Raw genomic sequence first — 16,924 nt, forward strand, 5'->3', positions numbered from 1 at the left:
CAAGTACTTAGTACAAAAGTATCTATTAAAGAGCTCATTAAAAGCTCAACAACAACAACAAAACAACCCCAAACTCTCTGAAATTAAATGATACGGACAAACATTTAAAATATATTCCTGGTAGCTCTTGTTGAAACCAGTTCCAAGGATACTCTCATGGAATGCTAAGGAAGATGCAAATAAGCTTTGTAACCAGATCCTGAGTGTTAAAAGGCAGCAGGGAAAAAAAATCGGCGGTAGCTCATCCTGTCAAGAACACAAATAATGTGCTTTGTTGGCCAAGAAAAATATGCCGAGTGTATCAGTCAACACGGCTGTATCTCAATGATCTGACTCAGAATGGAGCCAGCTGCGGTCATCACAAGGGGCAGGGGAGGGGTTTGGAGCTGGCAGGGTAGAGGACTCTTCTGGGGGAATGTCAGATCAGTTAGGGTCTAGGCTTAGTGAACTAGATACCCAGCACAGGCACTAGAATACACTTACTTCATTAGAGAACCATCAGAAGCTTCCCAGCTTCTTATGGTCAAGAGGACATGCGAAACAAGACTGCAGACCCCTAAAATCCTAACTCCCTCCAAGGCTAGCTGTGCTATTAACCGACAGGATGCCAAGAGGATGCCATGAACAGCTGGGCACCTGGAGAGGTTCACAGCCCAGGGCCTGACTGTGTGAACTTAAGGGGGATCCTCCAGGCTATAAGACAACAATAAAAGCATAAAGACCTGGGCTTATTCATTTCCAAGTGATAGGAAGACTCTGGTGCTCTTCAACCATGGTTTTAATAAATGTTCGGAGGCTGAGGGTAAAGAGGAAGTTGGAAATCCACCGTATTGACCAACCAGAGTCAGTGAAATTTTAGCATGTTTTTGCAATTGATCTCTACTTTCCCCCCGTACTAAAATGAGTATTTGGGTTCTTTAGTGAGTTTCCCTTCAGTGTACTCTCCTTTCCAATATTTTAGCTTTTAATTCAAATCTTCTGTGTTTTGCTCCAAAAACCTAAGCATCAAATGTCCTTCTTCAGCAGAGGATTTGTAACTTTTCTTCTCCTTTATATGCTAAGAACTGTCACTTTACTCTGTCACACAAATAATATCACATAAATAAATAATGCCTGGAGATGGGTAGATAGCAAAAGAGCTGAAGTTAGCATGTCAAGAATCCTTTAAACATGGGACAGCTTTCTTAATAAACCATATATCGACACAACTAATTCTCCCTGAGTCATTTTATTTCCCCCCAGCATTTTTTCATTATAAAAAATGAATAAAATATAAGTGCTTATTCATATTTATTTCAAGATATTTGAATTATTTACCCCAGAATTCTAAATGTTAATAAATAATAAGTTCATCTTGAGCCATAGTGGGTAGTTTCCAACAAACAATAAGCCTCTCTGCTGTGAGTGAGACTGACCTGACTCAAAATGTTGATAAGCATTAATAACATTGACATTGTTTATCAGTGCGCAGCTGCCAATAGGATCGAACTAATTCCACTGTGATGTAGGTAATGGGACTCAAGAATGGGGAACTCAGACAAGTCATGAGGGCTTCACACTGAGACATTAATTTTATAGAGACCTCACATGGGTAGGAAGAGGGTGACCTGAGATTCCCACTTTGATCTCAACTTGCTAGCTGAGCCACTCTGTCAAGCAGCTTGAAAAATCCACAGCCCAGTGACTTTTTTTTTTTTTTTATACCAGGATGTAAACTCTTCAGTTCCCAACAGACAAAAGGGAGAAATGAGCGGGATTACAGCTGGATTTGAAATGAGACCCCTATCTCAGTGCCAACTCCCTCCCTTTATCCCCTGACTCTGGAGAAGTCATAGAAAAATAAAATTACTTTTCAGTGAGATTATCCCTTGGATTTTCAAAGGTATGATATTAGATTGTATTATCTTAGATATTTAATCTTTGCTTTGTATCGATCAGAAAATGGGTTTTATTTATAAAATGTTTCCTCATCTGTAAAATGACTTCAAATAAATAGTACTTAATTAAATATTTTTTCCTGAAAGTAACAGGATGTAGTCTCCCCACACACACACTACCACAGAATACACATCAGGTTTCCCACACTGGGGAACACACAAGGGTCCCACAGTCAGAGTGCAATAAATAAGCCTCTCCGTGGAAGTACGGCCATGGTGTTTCCCCTGCCACATAAATACATAAGTAGGACTTTTAAAGCTCCCTTCTGGACTGAAAGTTGCAGGATCATGGCTAGTACAACTATGTTAAACTATAATTGGAAATCACACAGTACAAATTTTGTTTTTTATCAAATTTCATCATCTAGAGTGATCAACGACATTAGTTGTCTAGTCAACACTTAGTTTACTTCATCCTCTATGTAGCGCAGCCAATCTAATTCAATTGGAAAGGTATTTTTACTTAGTAATGAATTTTCTTATTAAGGTATTCGATGCCAATAATTCTTGTGCTAAATCTATTTTTTGAAGTACTGGTTTAATCTTTTTTTTTTTTTTAAAAAATTCTTGGTAGCTGTACCTGATTTCATCTTCATAATTGTTCAAGGTTATAATATTTTGCAGTCAGTCTACTGAGCAAAGAAAGAGCAATGTGGTCTTGTAAGGTTTTTAATAGCAAATTTAAAATTTACTATTTTTGAAATTTAAAAGTTAGAAGATTAAGATGGTTCCAGCCTGAAGGTGCGTTTTACCTTAATAAACTTGCTACACTTCGATCTGGGAGGGCTTGGGGCATCCGAAGCAGTTCACTGTACAAGGTGATTGTGTCTGGAAAGGGGCATACTGTGACTGCTGAGCAGAGGGACGTGGCTTCTAGCTTTAAACTCTGCTCCATGAATAAGCAAAGATCATCAGGTGCTTTCCAAAGCAGGCACACAAGAACAGAAGACTCCCTATCGTCCTCTTTCTCAGCAACCTAACAGTTCTTTCTTTGTGGAAGCATTTGGCTACTTTAAAGTAAATCAAACAAAGGAAGTTACAGTAAAATCTCCCAGAGACTAAATAGTTTGGCACCAGCTGAGGGAAACATCACATGCCATAGGGCAAGACAGAGAGGGGATGGTAGGTCCCCGAAAAGAGCTAAAGCAAGTCTGTACAGGAAAGCACACTGACAATTGGGGTTATGCCGCCAAGAATGCAACCCCACTGACCAGCATGAGTGTGTGCTGGCGCCTTCTGGTAGGGTAGTTTGGTTTTCATAACAGTAAATGATCCTCGCCTGCTGAACCCATTTCACCTAGAAGTTAAATATGTTGAAAGGATTGTGTAAGAAGAAGCCTCACCCCTGGCTTTTCTTCCATAGATAACAGTGACAAGAAACTTGGTGGGGCTATGTGAGTCTGGGATTATTCTCAAAGATGAGACTTCCCTGCAAAGGCAGGGACGTATAAAGAATGGAAATCAAATGCTTGTTCCATTACGGCGCTGCAGTACAATATTTCAAGACGGCTATTTTGGGTTTCTAATGGACTCCCCTGCTCTAGTGTTCTCCTATCAGCTGGTCAGAGTCTCACAGAGGGGGAAATTCCTTCATTTAATTCCTTTTGAGAGATGTGGTTAGCTAAAAGACTGGATGAATTAGGGCAGGATCCAGCGAAGGAACCAGTTCCTAGATACAGCGATGTAGAAATATTTAGATTAAGTCAAGTACTACAGATCACATTGATTTCAGAGAGCTAGCTCCCAAACTAGCTAGCTCCAAACACTTTGATTTGGCAGGGTTTTTTTTTTATAAGACTAGAATTCCAAATACTGAATCACACTCAAGAATACAACTCTATTCTCTAATTTAAAAGGCAATGAAAAGAGTAACTTGAACAACAAGAAGTAAAGACTGATCAGCTACATTTTCCCTTTCCTCTCTGCAGGCAATAAAATAAGAAATCTGCCTGAAACCCGAAGTTCCTCAGTCCCAGTAGCTCTGCTCCAGAGGTATGAATTCTGTATTTTATGGTCAAGCTATGGGCTCTGGGAAGGACATTCCACAAGGCTAAACAGCTGCCATCATTTGAATGACAATAAAATCAAAACAGTAAGATTCCCCCCCTCCTTTGGGGGACAAAGGAAAAGGTGGTTAAGCAGGGAACAAGGAAATTTGGAAGTAGACCACAACTTTACTATCTTATCTTAGGCTAAGTTAGGAAAAACAAAACGCGCAGGAATTTTGCACAAAAATCCACAAGAAACAAAGGATGCCTAACACTACTATTCCCATTTTCAAGAGCACTTAGACACCATTTCTTAGAACTATAAGAGTTTCCCCATTACCTGTGTTAGAAGGACTGCCTTCCAGCCCAGGCTGAGTCTGGAATTACTGGCTAGGATAGAGGAACGAGGTAACTGCACTATAGAAATTTCAACCAGACCTAACCAATAAAGATGTGTGTTAGAAGGTTAAGACCTCCCACCAAACACTACCCAACTCATTGAAGAATTTATGTACCTGTACCTGTAAACTTTCCTTTCCATTTGTCTCCTCGGGATCCTGATCCTGATCCCCAAAACTCTGTCAGTCTCACCAAGTCCAAAGCCTCATGCAAGGTGTTAGGTAAGCACACTACCACTGAGCCATATCCTCAGCACCAATAATTGAAGGCATGTGTGTGTGTGTGCGTGTGCGTGCATGTGTGGAATTAGAGTTGGATCTTAGAGCCCCCTGCATGGTGGCAAACACCTTACCAATGAGCTACATTTTTAGCCATGGTGTTCTTATTCATTTATGCTAATCAGGTTGTTTTTACCAAATCCCTACATCTGTAGGTAGTACCTATTGCAAAGAGATTGGATACTCAATATGGGTAAAGGACTTAGTCAAGTGTCTAAAAGCAGCCTCTGCACCCGTGTGAGTACCTTGGCTGTCTACCTCATAAATTCAAGACCTGAAATAAACCACAGAAATAATCTATTCCCACTACCTTGCTTCATAATAAGGAAATGAAGAGATTTAAAATGATGATTTAATTGCCAGCCACAGTTTGGCTAGAATTTAGACTCACAGCTTTATATTCAGGTTCTTTCACGTTACTCTGTCTTCTATACTTCATATAAGGCCAAGGCCGAGCAGTGAAGGGAGGGAACTGCGTCAAAAAAAAAAAAAAAAATGCCCGCTTCCACTCGTGCCTGTCAGGGCTGATTTTCATTTTAGTCTGTTTGCAAAATCAAGATCATCCCTAACATTTGTCAGGGTGATACCGCAAGCCTAAATGATTAAAAATATAAACTAAGCGATCTCCTAAACTTGTAACCTGACAAATAGTCTATCACAGTCTGCAAAGGCAAAGGACTAGAGCTTAAACTCTTTCGTCTCTGTGCCATACCCTCCCCTCTGCTTGTCTGAGCACTGGGGCCCTCACAGGCAAGCTTGGGTGAGGCCTCTGCCCCAGCCTGCACGTCCATGCTCCCACACCCTTTCTCCCCAGCCCTATGCTGCTGCCTCATGGCTGTCCCTGGGGCCTTGGTGTGTTAACTCTGCAGAAGCACATCTGCACACAGGCCCTGGGAAGAGGGTTCAGAAGCCTTTGGGCAGAAAATGAGAAACTCGGTCAGAGGCACAGTGAGGTCTGGAGGGGAGCACATGTCCCTTGGGTCTGACTAAGTCCTTTCTGTCCAGCTGGAGAACGGAGAACGGAGAACAGGCTAGGGGTCCCTTCAAGCTTAGGGTCCAGGACAAGGTCCCTGTGTTAAGGAAAGTACCTCTCTCCACATCACCATTGATTAATCCTTCAACAGCCTGCTTCCCTTTGACCAACAGAGTTCCCAGATGAATCTTTTTGGTTAATAAGATCTATTTTCTTTCGATTCTGCTAGGGCCAGCATTTCCCAGAGTTATTGAGCGATTGTTCAGTAGTATAGAAAGTGGCTCACTCAACACTGGAGACATCGGTTTGCCTTGGTCATGACCACCTTCCAGAGTCATACATTCTGATTTCCTAGCAGCTCCAGGTGGGTAGAACTGAGTGACTTTCTCCCCTCCCAAGAGCATAGGCATTTAGTCGGTGCAGGCTCATGTAGAGTTGGAAAAATTAACCTGTGTCACTAGAAGGACTCACTTGTCCAGTGATGTTGGTGTCTGTATGTGATTTCAGGGTGCCTCAAGAAAGGACCATTTCTCTCCCATTCCCAGCTTGTGAGGCTCCTTAAGCAAGCAGTTACTGAAGTATCCTAACTCTTCAACCTGAAGAAAGCACTGGTATCCAAGACTGGACTTCCCAATTTCAGATCATCCATTTTCATCATCTGGGTCCAAATCTGTCCCAGGCGAAGCTGCTAGAGAAAGAAAGGTCCCGGCCGGGCCCCTTTGGACTGTGGCTAATGATTTGAATGTCACTGCTGGTGAACCCCAACAACGTGCTTGTCTTTGACATTCACCAGGACAGGTACTAAGAAGCCTCGTGATTCTTTTCACCTGAGTCCTGGAAGAGAGACTGTGTTTCTCAGTCCAGAAGGGGAAGGAACACCTCCCACTCCTCCCCAGCCCTGCCCCACCCCCCTAGGATTGTTCTGGCCTGTCCTTCCTCAGCCCCTGTTGTTGCAAGCCCGTACTTTTCGGCCTGCGCCTCTCGGGAAGGTGGCAGGAAATTCTAGTCACCCTCACAGCAGCTGCACCATTCCTCCTATCCTCCTCTGATGACGTGGGTTGGCTCTGGTGACAGGAGGTCAGGAACTGAGCCACAGCGGAGGCCGGAAAGAGAGGTCACTGTTTATGCGGCACTCGGGCTGGGGATCCCGGTGGGGCTGTTGGCTTTCTTCCTTTCTAGACTGTTTCTCTTTCCGTTCCTCTTTCTGGGCTGAGCCCAGGCATCCTGTTTTCAAAACATCAGGCTGTTTTTCGGCAGATTAACTCATGCTCTGATGCGTTTTTGCCTACGAGTGAGACGGTTCTTCCAGGTGAGGAGGTGACAAGGCTTGAAACACATCGATTCCCGAGCAAATCTCAGAGGGAAAGGCTCTGACGTGCCCCCCTTACTGGGGCTGCTCCCTGACGGGTCCAGGCATTCTTCCCACATCAGAAACGATGGCTGTGCCCTCCAAGCTCCTGCTTACCTGTTTTGTCTTTTTGCCTTTTGCATTATTTTTATCACTTTTTTTTTAATTTTGAGAAAATGGTCTCTAACACTAACTCATCTGGCTGTCTAGGTTTCTCTAAAACTTTGAAATTTCACTGGACCTACTGATAGCATCTAGGGATAAAGAGAACTGTTTTTGCTGGGCACATCCACCCTCCTGTAGAAGCGCAGGGAAAGCTGGCTACACCTCTAATCACTCCTTTACTTTAGACCACAGATGGGTCAAGGAAAATCACAGATAAACAACAAGAAAACATTGCCCTGCCCAGATGTCAGAAACCCTAAAGGCCGCTTGCTTTTCCTCTAGGGAACAGGCAAGGCTCCACCTTGCCCACACAGACTGGCACCTCTGTTACCCAGTTACACTCCCTCCACAAGACAGTGACTCTGCCATCTATACTCTCAAGTTCAGACTCTGTAAACAAAAGCCTTCGGGTTGCTCTGAAGTACAAGTAAGGACACAGATTTGGTTTTGCAACAGTGTAGCAGGGCTCAGTAAGTAATCACCCACCTAATTCTTACGACATGCCAGGGGCACTTTACTAACCGCTTTGGGTACCCTAACCCTGGTGAGGCGAGGCCCACTTTGATATTGCAAAACCGAATCTTCAGACAGTTAAATAAGTTGGTTCATGTAAAACATCGAGTCAGTGAGACGGACAGAATTTAAACCATGCATCCCCAGATCCAAAGCTCTTCATATTCTCTCACCGCCTGTCAAGTGTGTTATCTGGATACTCCCTTCCAGCTCTGGGAATGAGTTTTGCTATGGCTCCTTTGTTCAGTGAGAGTAAGCAAATTAAAACCAAATCTGGCAACTTAGTGATAACCGAGACGGTGTTTCCAAACAGCTACTTACATGGATATCTCAGACAATTTCAGTATGTACATTTCAAGGCAAAATATTAGTTTTATTGCGCATCACTTCGCCTCGCTTTTCCAAATAATATCAACTAACTCTTTTCTGGCGGTCACACTATATTCCGCGCTGTTTTTACACGGGACGTGTTAGCCCTTGGGCTCCGTGTCACCCAAAACAATGATCTGAACGGAACGAATCGATGAGTTGAGGGGAGAGAACTTTCTAACACAGAATTCTCCTACTCACTCACTGGAGGGCTGCTATGCCCCACCACCTTCCCAGGCACCTAAGACTGGACGGGGCAGCATGCCTCTGCTTCAGCTCACAAGCTGAGCGGGGCCTGGCCTTTTTTTGGAGTTAGCTCTAGTCAACTTTCATTGCTTCCTGCATAGGACACTCTCAGGGAAGGGTGGAGGCTTAAGGGACTGGGAGCCTCTGGTCTCCACACACACCTCCTTTCATGTTTAGCGATACACACTAATAACTTTACAAGACAGACAGCGAACAAGGCCAGCACTCTAGACACACCGTGGACATGAAAACCAGTGGCAATATGCAGATTCTTTAAGACTGTTCCTTTTCCCCTCTGGATAGTCTCCTGCTTTGTCTTGGTGACTCCAGACATTCATGGCCTTGATGGCGAAAACTACTGAGAAGATCCCCCTGGAATTTTGGATCCACAGGTTGCATCAAGTATCACAAAGTAAGAGACTATGGAGTATCTGCTCGCGCTGTGAAGCAGGCAAAGCCCGTGTGAAACGTTCTATGTAAATCCCAGAGTGATTTGGAGAAGTCACACAGTGAAGCCCCCAGCATGGGGAAGCGGTTGGGTTTTACACCAACCCGGAAAGTCCCTGCTTACAAGGGAGCTTGAGAGAAGTCAGAAAATACAAGTTAAAACCCCAATGTGTCCTGTTTCTTTATTCCCCACCAAGTAGAACGCTGAGCTAAAAAATTTCAGAAGGGTCTCATTTCTGCTCTGTTACGGATTGGTTCATGAGAGAGTTCCAGAATCAGAAGGACCCTACCACCACCACCATCACACACACACACACACACACACACACACACACACACACACACACACATACACACACACAGCATCTCCTAAAGATGCTCTGCTTCCTCTGCCATCATGATCTGAAGAGGAGCCAGCAAGCTCTGCTCCAAAGTGATGCTTTTTACCCAGGAAAGAGGAAGGAGAGTGCAATCAGGGATGCACCTTGGGCTGGAAGAGTAGGTGTGGTACAAAGTCTCTTCCAGCCTCTGGATGTCAGACAACAGCACAACACCTCAAGCCTTGGTGTAGGGGCCTTGAAGGTGAACTCTGTGAGGTGCAGGGTCCAGGATTTCCCTCCAAGTACACTAATGTAGATGTATATATAACTTCATAACTTCTAACGCACATACACACCTCTGCACACATACACACATAGATAAAATTCTGCATGAAAACACATAAACAAGCAGGAAAAAAACCTAGCAACAACCTTCACTATATAATGTCAATAAATTAGCACTCTGTGCTCAGATGTTAATTAAACAAATAAGATAATGATAGATAATTAAGGCAACTCAACACTAAGTTTTGTTTTGTTTTTCTGGATATTGTAAATAAAATCTTTTTCCCCCACTATGGATGGATTTTAATTTTCAAAGATTTCACCTTTAAAATTAGGAAAAAGAATATCAAACCCAACTTTCAGTGATAGAAAGCAAAATATATTCTCTCTCTCTCTCTCTCTCTCTCTCTCTCTCTCTCTCTCTCTCTCTCTTCTCCTTCTTCTTCTTTTACTCTCAAACCATGTCAGCATCACAAAGAATTGTTATAAATCCCCAGTGCCCTTCTTCCCAGCAAGAATTTGTCAGCCTGGAAGGTTCTCATTAAAAAGTGGTGCACCTACTTTCTCGTCAAACATGTGTATGCTGCACCGATCAAAATGTGGCAAGTCCTACACTCTGCCCGGTGGACTCATGCAGATTTTAGCTTTCTGCTGTTTAGAAAGTAAAGACATCTATATTTGTAAAATGGTGTGGAACCTACGAAGATGCCTTCCACTTTTATTGGATACTGTACGAATTCGGAGGTTTGTTTCTGGGCATTAATACAGATTAAGAAGTTTCCGTTTACTGTGGTACCAGGGCACAAGCAAAGAAAGTGTGGCACTTCGACCAAGTCCTCTGAAAAAGATCATTGGACAGGCTGCAGTCTGGCGCTTCAGTGGTAGTTTAGAGAAAAGGGTGTCCTTACCTTGTTTGAAGCCATCTCGCTGACAGAGCGATAGGTCTGGATGGTCTCTAGCTGGTCTAGACACCAGTCTAGTTCCTCCAGCGTCTCCATTGCTAGTTTCTGATATGATTCTTCTGCAAACAAACACACAGACAGGTAGTTAGGCTGCAGCGGCTGCAGGCTGGCCATAGCCGAGTCTCCTCCGCCTCGACTGTTCCCGGCGCCACTGACGGTGCCCCCTTGCTCCTTCATTGTTTGCTTGCCGACTCCTTGCTTCCAAGCTCTCTCTGGTGTTCTGCCCAGGGGTGGCCGGTGCCAAGTTTTCACCCCCTCGCCGGGATGAGGTGTCAGTGATCTACCAAGAAACTTCCTCAGAGGAAGAAGGCGGGAACCTGCGCCCAGACGCTCATCTGCATAACTGTGCCCTAAAACTCAGGGCTGAGCAGAGTTTTCTCAGGCTGCCTCTGCCTTAGTCATTCCGGGGCTCTGTGGGGTGTGTGATGTCATTTCTGAGTGTTTGCAGTCTGGAGGAGAAATGAGGAAGGCTTTCCTCTCCTCTTGCTTTGCTTCTAAGTGAACCGGGCTTGCTATGGCCATGTGAGGGCAACTGTTTGACCGTGCTGTTCCCAGGCAGGACACTCATTCATTCTAGGGGAATGGTCCAATTGGGTCCCTTTGAACTCGGCGACGACACTGACCCTGGGCAAGACCGAGGTATAAGCTATTGCTTTCTCTTCGTGGATTCTCTCCCTAAACTAAAGGTAAAATGAGGTCTCCCCGATGATAAGACTCCAGTCTAGAGAAACTGTCTGGAGTTTTACGTGAACACGTTTATTGGCCTGGGAGTCTTGTGGCTCTTGTTATAATAAACAAAGCCAAGACTTCCCTTCGAGTAGTGCCAGGGTCACAGAGAAACTCCGAACCGGACTTTCAGGTGGAGCCAGATGTGCGCCTTGCCTCTGCGTTGATGCTAGAGGGTCTCTTTTGTCGCTTTCTGGAAATTTTTCAAAGTGTTCCACAAACTAACCAACCAGCCAAACAAAAACCCCTCAACAAACAAACAAACAAACAACAACAACAACAACAAAAATAAACACAGTGTGTTCAAGATCATACATCTGGCTATGATTGGAACACTCATCTTTTTCACTTCCCAGGGCATGGCATTCCATAGCCAAAAGTTTGTGGGTCTCAATAAATATTTCAGGTTATTGACTTAAGACCTAGGTTAATAAACACGGAATTCATGTTATAATTTTAGGTGAGTTAATGAAGCTTCAGACACATAAAGCAGGAAGACTCTCCACGTAGAAGTGAGAACAGCAGTTAGTCCCCACACAGTCCGGAACAGACACTGATAAGATACAACGTTGCTGCCGGCTTTAGAATGCCTGGAGAGAGGTTTGAAGCCTGCTTATGGAGAAGCTCATAGGGAGCTTAGGGAGACCCCCCCAGTCTTCCAGTACCACATGAAGAATTCTATGTGTGCCGCAGCCAATACCTGAGACAGAAAGAGAAAGAATTGAAGTTTGGTTCCAGGGAAATGAAGTGCCCTGCCCACAGAGGCTCGCTTCGTAGAACTGGGCGTTTGTTTATCCCCACAGTGTGTGCACACTTCGGGGTAAAGAGGGGTTAAAGCTCAACATCCTGTATGTCATACGTGAAAACCCACAAAACCACCGGAGGTGACTCCCTCCATCTTTTCCACACTTCTCAGTGTGCAGACAAGAATTGAGGTGTTTTCAATAAAGCTCATTCCAAGCCTGACTTGCACACACCTGAGCAACCTCTTCACCTTGGCGAGGTGGCCTTGATTCCAAGGTTCCCCCCTCTCTCTAGTGTGACCTGCAGCACCCCTTCCTCCTCTGGTTCCTAACACAAGCGCTTCATGAAGAAAACTTTGCCCAAAGGGACAGAACCCTTGCACCCCTCCTTCCTCCCTGCTTGGGCGTCACTGCCATGGTGCCTTCCCCAGCACCACCTGCAGCCTCTGGACCGGGGACCAGCCATGCATGCAGCAGGCCAGCCAGAAGAGGAGGAGCTTGCTCAAAGCTGTGGGGATCAGCAGAAATGCAAAATGACTGCAAGATAAAATAGCTAGGGAAAGGCACCTTTCTGCACGAAGAAGAGGGGGATCTGGTCTCCAGCCCAGCTTCACACAGAAAGCACAGAAGTAAGTCAGTAGATGCTCTGAAGCTTTGCAGAGGTATGCCACGGTACCTGAGGGCTGCAAATGGTGCCTGAGCAGTACTGCTGCCCTCAGGGCGGCCTGAGATGTGTGTGCCTGGCTGGCAGACCCGAGGGCATCCTGCACCTGTGTCTAGTCTTCAACAGGCTCATCACTTTTTTTTTTTATAGGAACAGCCATTTCATCTTGAAATTCTGTTAGAGTCTCTCAGTGATGGCCTGTGATCAATTGGAGCCAAATAAACCCTTTCCTCCCTGAGTAGCTTTTGGTCATGATCTTTATCATGGCCATAAAAAGACTACTAGAACAATGTTAAATAAGAAGTTTTTGTCTCATGGAGACACAGGCTCTGTTTACCGTATGGTACCTTTGCCAACTCAGAGCTGGGCCACTTTTTAACTGTGCCCCAGCACACTCTCCCAACCCAGATCTTGTGCCTGTATCCAGCCTCTGCTGGAGATGGTGAGAAGCAGTAGTCCCAGGTGATGATGGGCAGAAGCAGCCTGCATGGTTTCTGGGATGCCAGGGATCAGAGAAAGAGAATGATTGAGAAAATCAGGTTGGAGGTGCAGCTCAGTGATAGTGTGTAATCACATGACCCCATATTTAATTCTCAGCACTGCCAAGAGCAAGCAAGCAAACAAACCAAACACACCTATCAGAGAAGCAAATTATTTGAGAACGTGTCTGGGAGGAACAGACAAGTAGCCAACTTCATTTGCAAAACAGTAAGTTCTAAGATAAACTACAAGCTTCGTGGCAGCCAACATGGACGCTTCTGTGCACAGGAATCTGCGCAACGACAGAAGTTCTATTTCCAGAAGGCTGTCTCTGGTCCTGTCCTGCATAAAATGGTCCTGAAGAGAGCAATGCTGTCACCACAGAAGCACGCCTCCAGGGAGCAAGAACAGGGACTGTAACCATGGAGGGTGGCATCATTAAGCCTCGTATTCAAGGAGAAGCCACAGGGAAAGTCAACCTTCTTCCCTTTCATTCCTCCAAGGGTGGCCGAGGAAGCTTTTCTTCCTTCAATAGGAAGGCAGTAGGTATTGTATTTGATGAATAGGCAAGGATTATAATTAATATTAATCTTGTAATGATATATTGTATTTAAATAGTTCTTTTCTCAAAGGAAATCCACAGTGTTCATTAATCCCTGCAACAGCTCTATGTGACAGACAGGCAAGAGGGTATGATTGATTTATATTAGGGCTCAAGCCAAGAACGAAATGAGAAGTTGAAGACAATAGTACCCTCCAGATTCCTGGCAGGACTGGATTTTGCTCTGTGCTAAAGAGGATTCAGCTTAGAGCAGAACAGCGACCGTATTCCTGAAAATGCTGCATTTAAAGTCACGTCTAACCAGGTCTTTTCTACTTAAAATTGCACAATTGTTTTCTTAAATGTTGTCAGTCCCGAGTCTTCTCTTCCCTTTTCTTGCTCATCTAACGTAGCTCTCAGCAAAGGGAAGCTGGGCAACACTTCCTCAGCAGCCTGTCATGGCCTTCACATTCATCTACCATGGCTGATCTCAAGCTACTTACCCAAGGTCTGCAGGACTAAACCTCTTCACATGTAAAGAGAGGTCAAGGGAACTACCCCGCTCTCAGTGGGAATGTAGAACCAGAAAATGCGCACATAAACAGGCAATAAGCCTTTAATTATTATATATGTCTTGCAAATATATCTTCTTTTTGCAAATGGGACGCAGATGCATTGTAAAAAATCAGGATACAGTAGAGGAGAAAACCTTGACATGATGTGAGTCTCAGTGGTAGACCCCACTGTTAACATCATACATAGTACAAAATTTTCATTTATGTACCCGTATTTACATATAAATGTACATAAATTAAATAATATCACAATGTACAGACTGCTGAGTAACATTTTTTAAAATAGTCAATGCTCTTTCACCTTTCCCCTGTTTTATACATACATTTCCAATTCATCTATCATTTGGGATCATATTCTAACTTCCCAATCTTTTCATTCTAATCCAGTGGCAGTACACATGCGTGTGAATGTGCACATGTGTGTGAGTGTATGCGTGTGTGTCTAGAAAAGGACAGACACAGAGAAGAGTCATGGTGAGAAAGAGCAATTAGAAACCTCTGAGTAGTTACAGATTGCCAGTTACTCCCAGTCAGAAAACAGTGTAATAGATATGAACGCTTATAAAGTCAGTGATCTGGCTGTCAGCAGACCTTAGGCTCCCTAAACCTGGCCCTGCAATGCTGGGAGCTCAATGTGATCTTATTAGCTCCTGACTTCACCGAGGCCCTCTTCTAGCCTTGATACTGTCTACTATGAAACTCACCATTCAATACAAATGAGATTGGCATTCAGAGAGGTAAATGTCCTACCCCACAAATATACATGACTAAAAACATCATAGGATACCCCAAATATAAGCTTCCCTTCAAATTAAATGCTTTCTGAATACTACTTAAATGTTACTCTGACACAGTCCCATATATATATTATTTATATATATATATATATATATAAATAAAATCAGGAGTATCAGGAGTATGTCTGATAGAGAAGAAGTGTAAATATCTTTTCCCTTTTGACTCTCTTCTCATGAAAAGTGTGTCTAATAGATCAGAACAATTACTACAAGCAACATGGAGTGTAGATTTTCTAAGCACATATATGGCAGAAGACAAACAAACACAGTTACCAAAAGAGACATGAAATGAAGTATGACGCAATTTATATAATGTGCAAAGGGGGAAAAATGAATCTATGAAGCAAGAGGGAAATAGTGATCACCTTGGGCTGGGGACAGGCATGTTGGTGACCAGAGAGGGCTTTTATGGGACTGGCCATGATGATGGAGTCATGTTTGGGGACTGGCTACACGAATCTGATCATTTGGGGAAAGTTTATATCTTCTTTCATGATTTGTTTCTTTTTGACATTCTGTGTAAGTTTTCTTTCAACAAAGTCCCATTTAGGGAAAGTCTAACCTAAAACTAACATCCCGCACCACCACCAAATATAAACGAGAGTGGGATATTTTTCCTTCCTTCCTTCCTTCCTTCCTTCCTTCCTTCCTTCCTTCCTTCCTTTCTTCCTTCCTCTTTTTTAAGACACTTTTTTTTCTGTGCAGCTTGCTCTGCAGATCATGCTGTCCTCAAACTCAGAGATCCACTTGCCTTTGCCTCCCTAGCACTGAAATTGAAGACGTGTGCCCCCACCAAGCTTAAGAGTGAGATTTCTTCAAATGCCTTTCCTTTCCTTCTATGACATTATGGCAAGAAGCATCTGAACTGGGACGTCAGTACGTCTCACACAGCTGAGTGGTGTCAGCCAATCAGTGGGTTTTGGTGTGGAACCGACCAGGATGCTACTATTGACCCAAACATCAGCAGCGCTCATTGGAGTCGGGCGGAGCCGTGTGTGAATCCTGCCTGAGTTGCTCGCAAGTCATATGTGCTGGAACAAAAGACTCCCCACATCACATTCCTTCATTTCTTCGCTTTATTTGAGGGCTCAGAGGCTTCACCAGCTGTGAGGATTAAGCAAACAACACATGCCAAAAACATCTTGAGAGTGTTGTTTTGTTTTGTTTCTGTTTTCTCACCTCCTTCTCTTTGGTCTCCACTTTCCTGAGGGTAGATTGACATGTTCCATAGCTAAATCATATAGAACAATGGCTTGGCTCCAGGGAAGGGAGCACAGGTAGAGGGGCCACAAATGTCCCTTCTGCTGGTTTACTTCGGGAAAATGTCTCCTTGGTACTTGTCTAGATTAGGCTGTAGGTTTTCACCAAATCCTACTGGCATACCAGAGCAGCGACCCATCAGACACTGACAGTTGTACATAAAACTGTTCATTGGTTCAACCACTCATCAGAAATACACTGAATACCTACTGTGTGTCAGGCCTGCTGCTGTGAACCATGCTGATTATAACACTGAGTAAGTCGCCTGAGGAAGCCAACTGTCCATGGTGTTGACTAGTCAGAAACCCATTTGCCATTCTTTAAATGGTGAGTTTATGAACTTAGAGGCCTTACCAGCTTCCTTTCTGTTTTTCCAAGGAAGTGAGACACGCACATCTGTTAGATTCTTTACACTCAGCTCATGACCCTATTGTTACACACAAACTTCTAGTTCTGTACTTAGTCTGGGGGCCTTGAAAGAAGCAAGGTAACCCAAAGTTAGTGTGCTTATTACATTCTTATGTCTGTCTCCATAGTGGAATGAATATATGTTAATATGTAATATAGTTTCACCTACATGGAAATAAGGCTTGCTATTTAATCAGGTTAATGCCATTGGCCTATTTATTTGGTGATCTTTATTATGATTTGGTCGCTTGTAATTAACAGTGTCTTCCTTCCTGTCAAGCTGTGGCGTTCAAAGTTGTGTATGTAATGTTGAATAGTTAATGAAACACACTCGTGTGGGAATGCAACATCTCAGAAAAAACATGTGTTTTGAACCTTAAGTAGAACATTCTTAGAACAAAGTGTAGCCACGAGAGAACACTCACACGCTGTGCAATGCAGTTCCTCCAAAGGAACGATTTATGAGCCCTGGGTGGGCGTTCCTTAGGCTGGACTTTGTT

At 43.9% G+C, this 16,924-nt stretch overlaps 1 protein-coding gene across 2 annotated transcripts in view; it reads right to left on the bottom strand.

Annotated features, from left to right (window-relative positions):
* The window catches only part of Pde4b (phosphodiesterase 4B), a 543,981-nt gene that overhangs the window by 26,740 nt on the left and 500,317 nt on the right, over positions 1-16,924 (bottom strand). For both annotated transcript variants that reach the window (XM_085686310.2, XM_048453171.3), the window contains one exon: positions 10,177-10,289. In XM_085686310.2, the coding sequence (XP_085542436.2) occupies positions 10,177-10,289 (113 nt within the window). The remainder of the gene's footprint in view (positions 1-10,176; positions 10,290-16,924) is intronic.

Source organism: Myodes glareolus, chromosome 3 (genome assembly GCF_982192425.1).
Source record: "Myodes glareolus chromosome 3, mMyoGla1.1, whole genome shotgun sequence".
Classification (NCBI taxonomy): Eukaryota; Metazoa; Chordata; class Mammalia; order Rodentia; family Cricetidae; genus Myodes; species Myodes glareolus.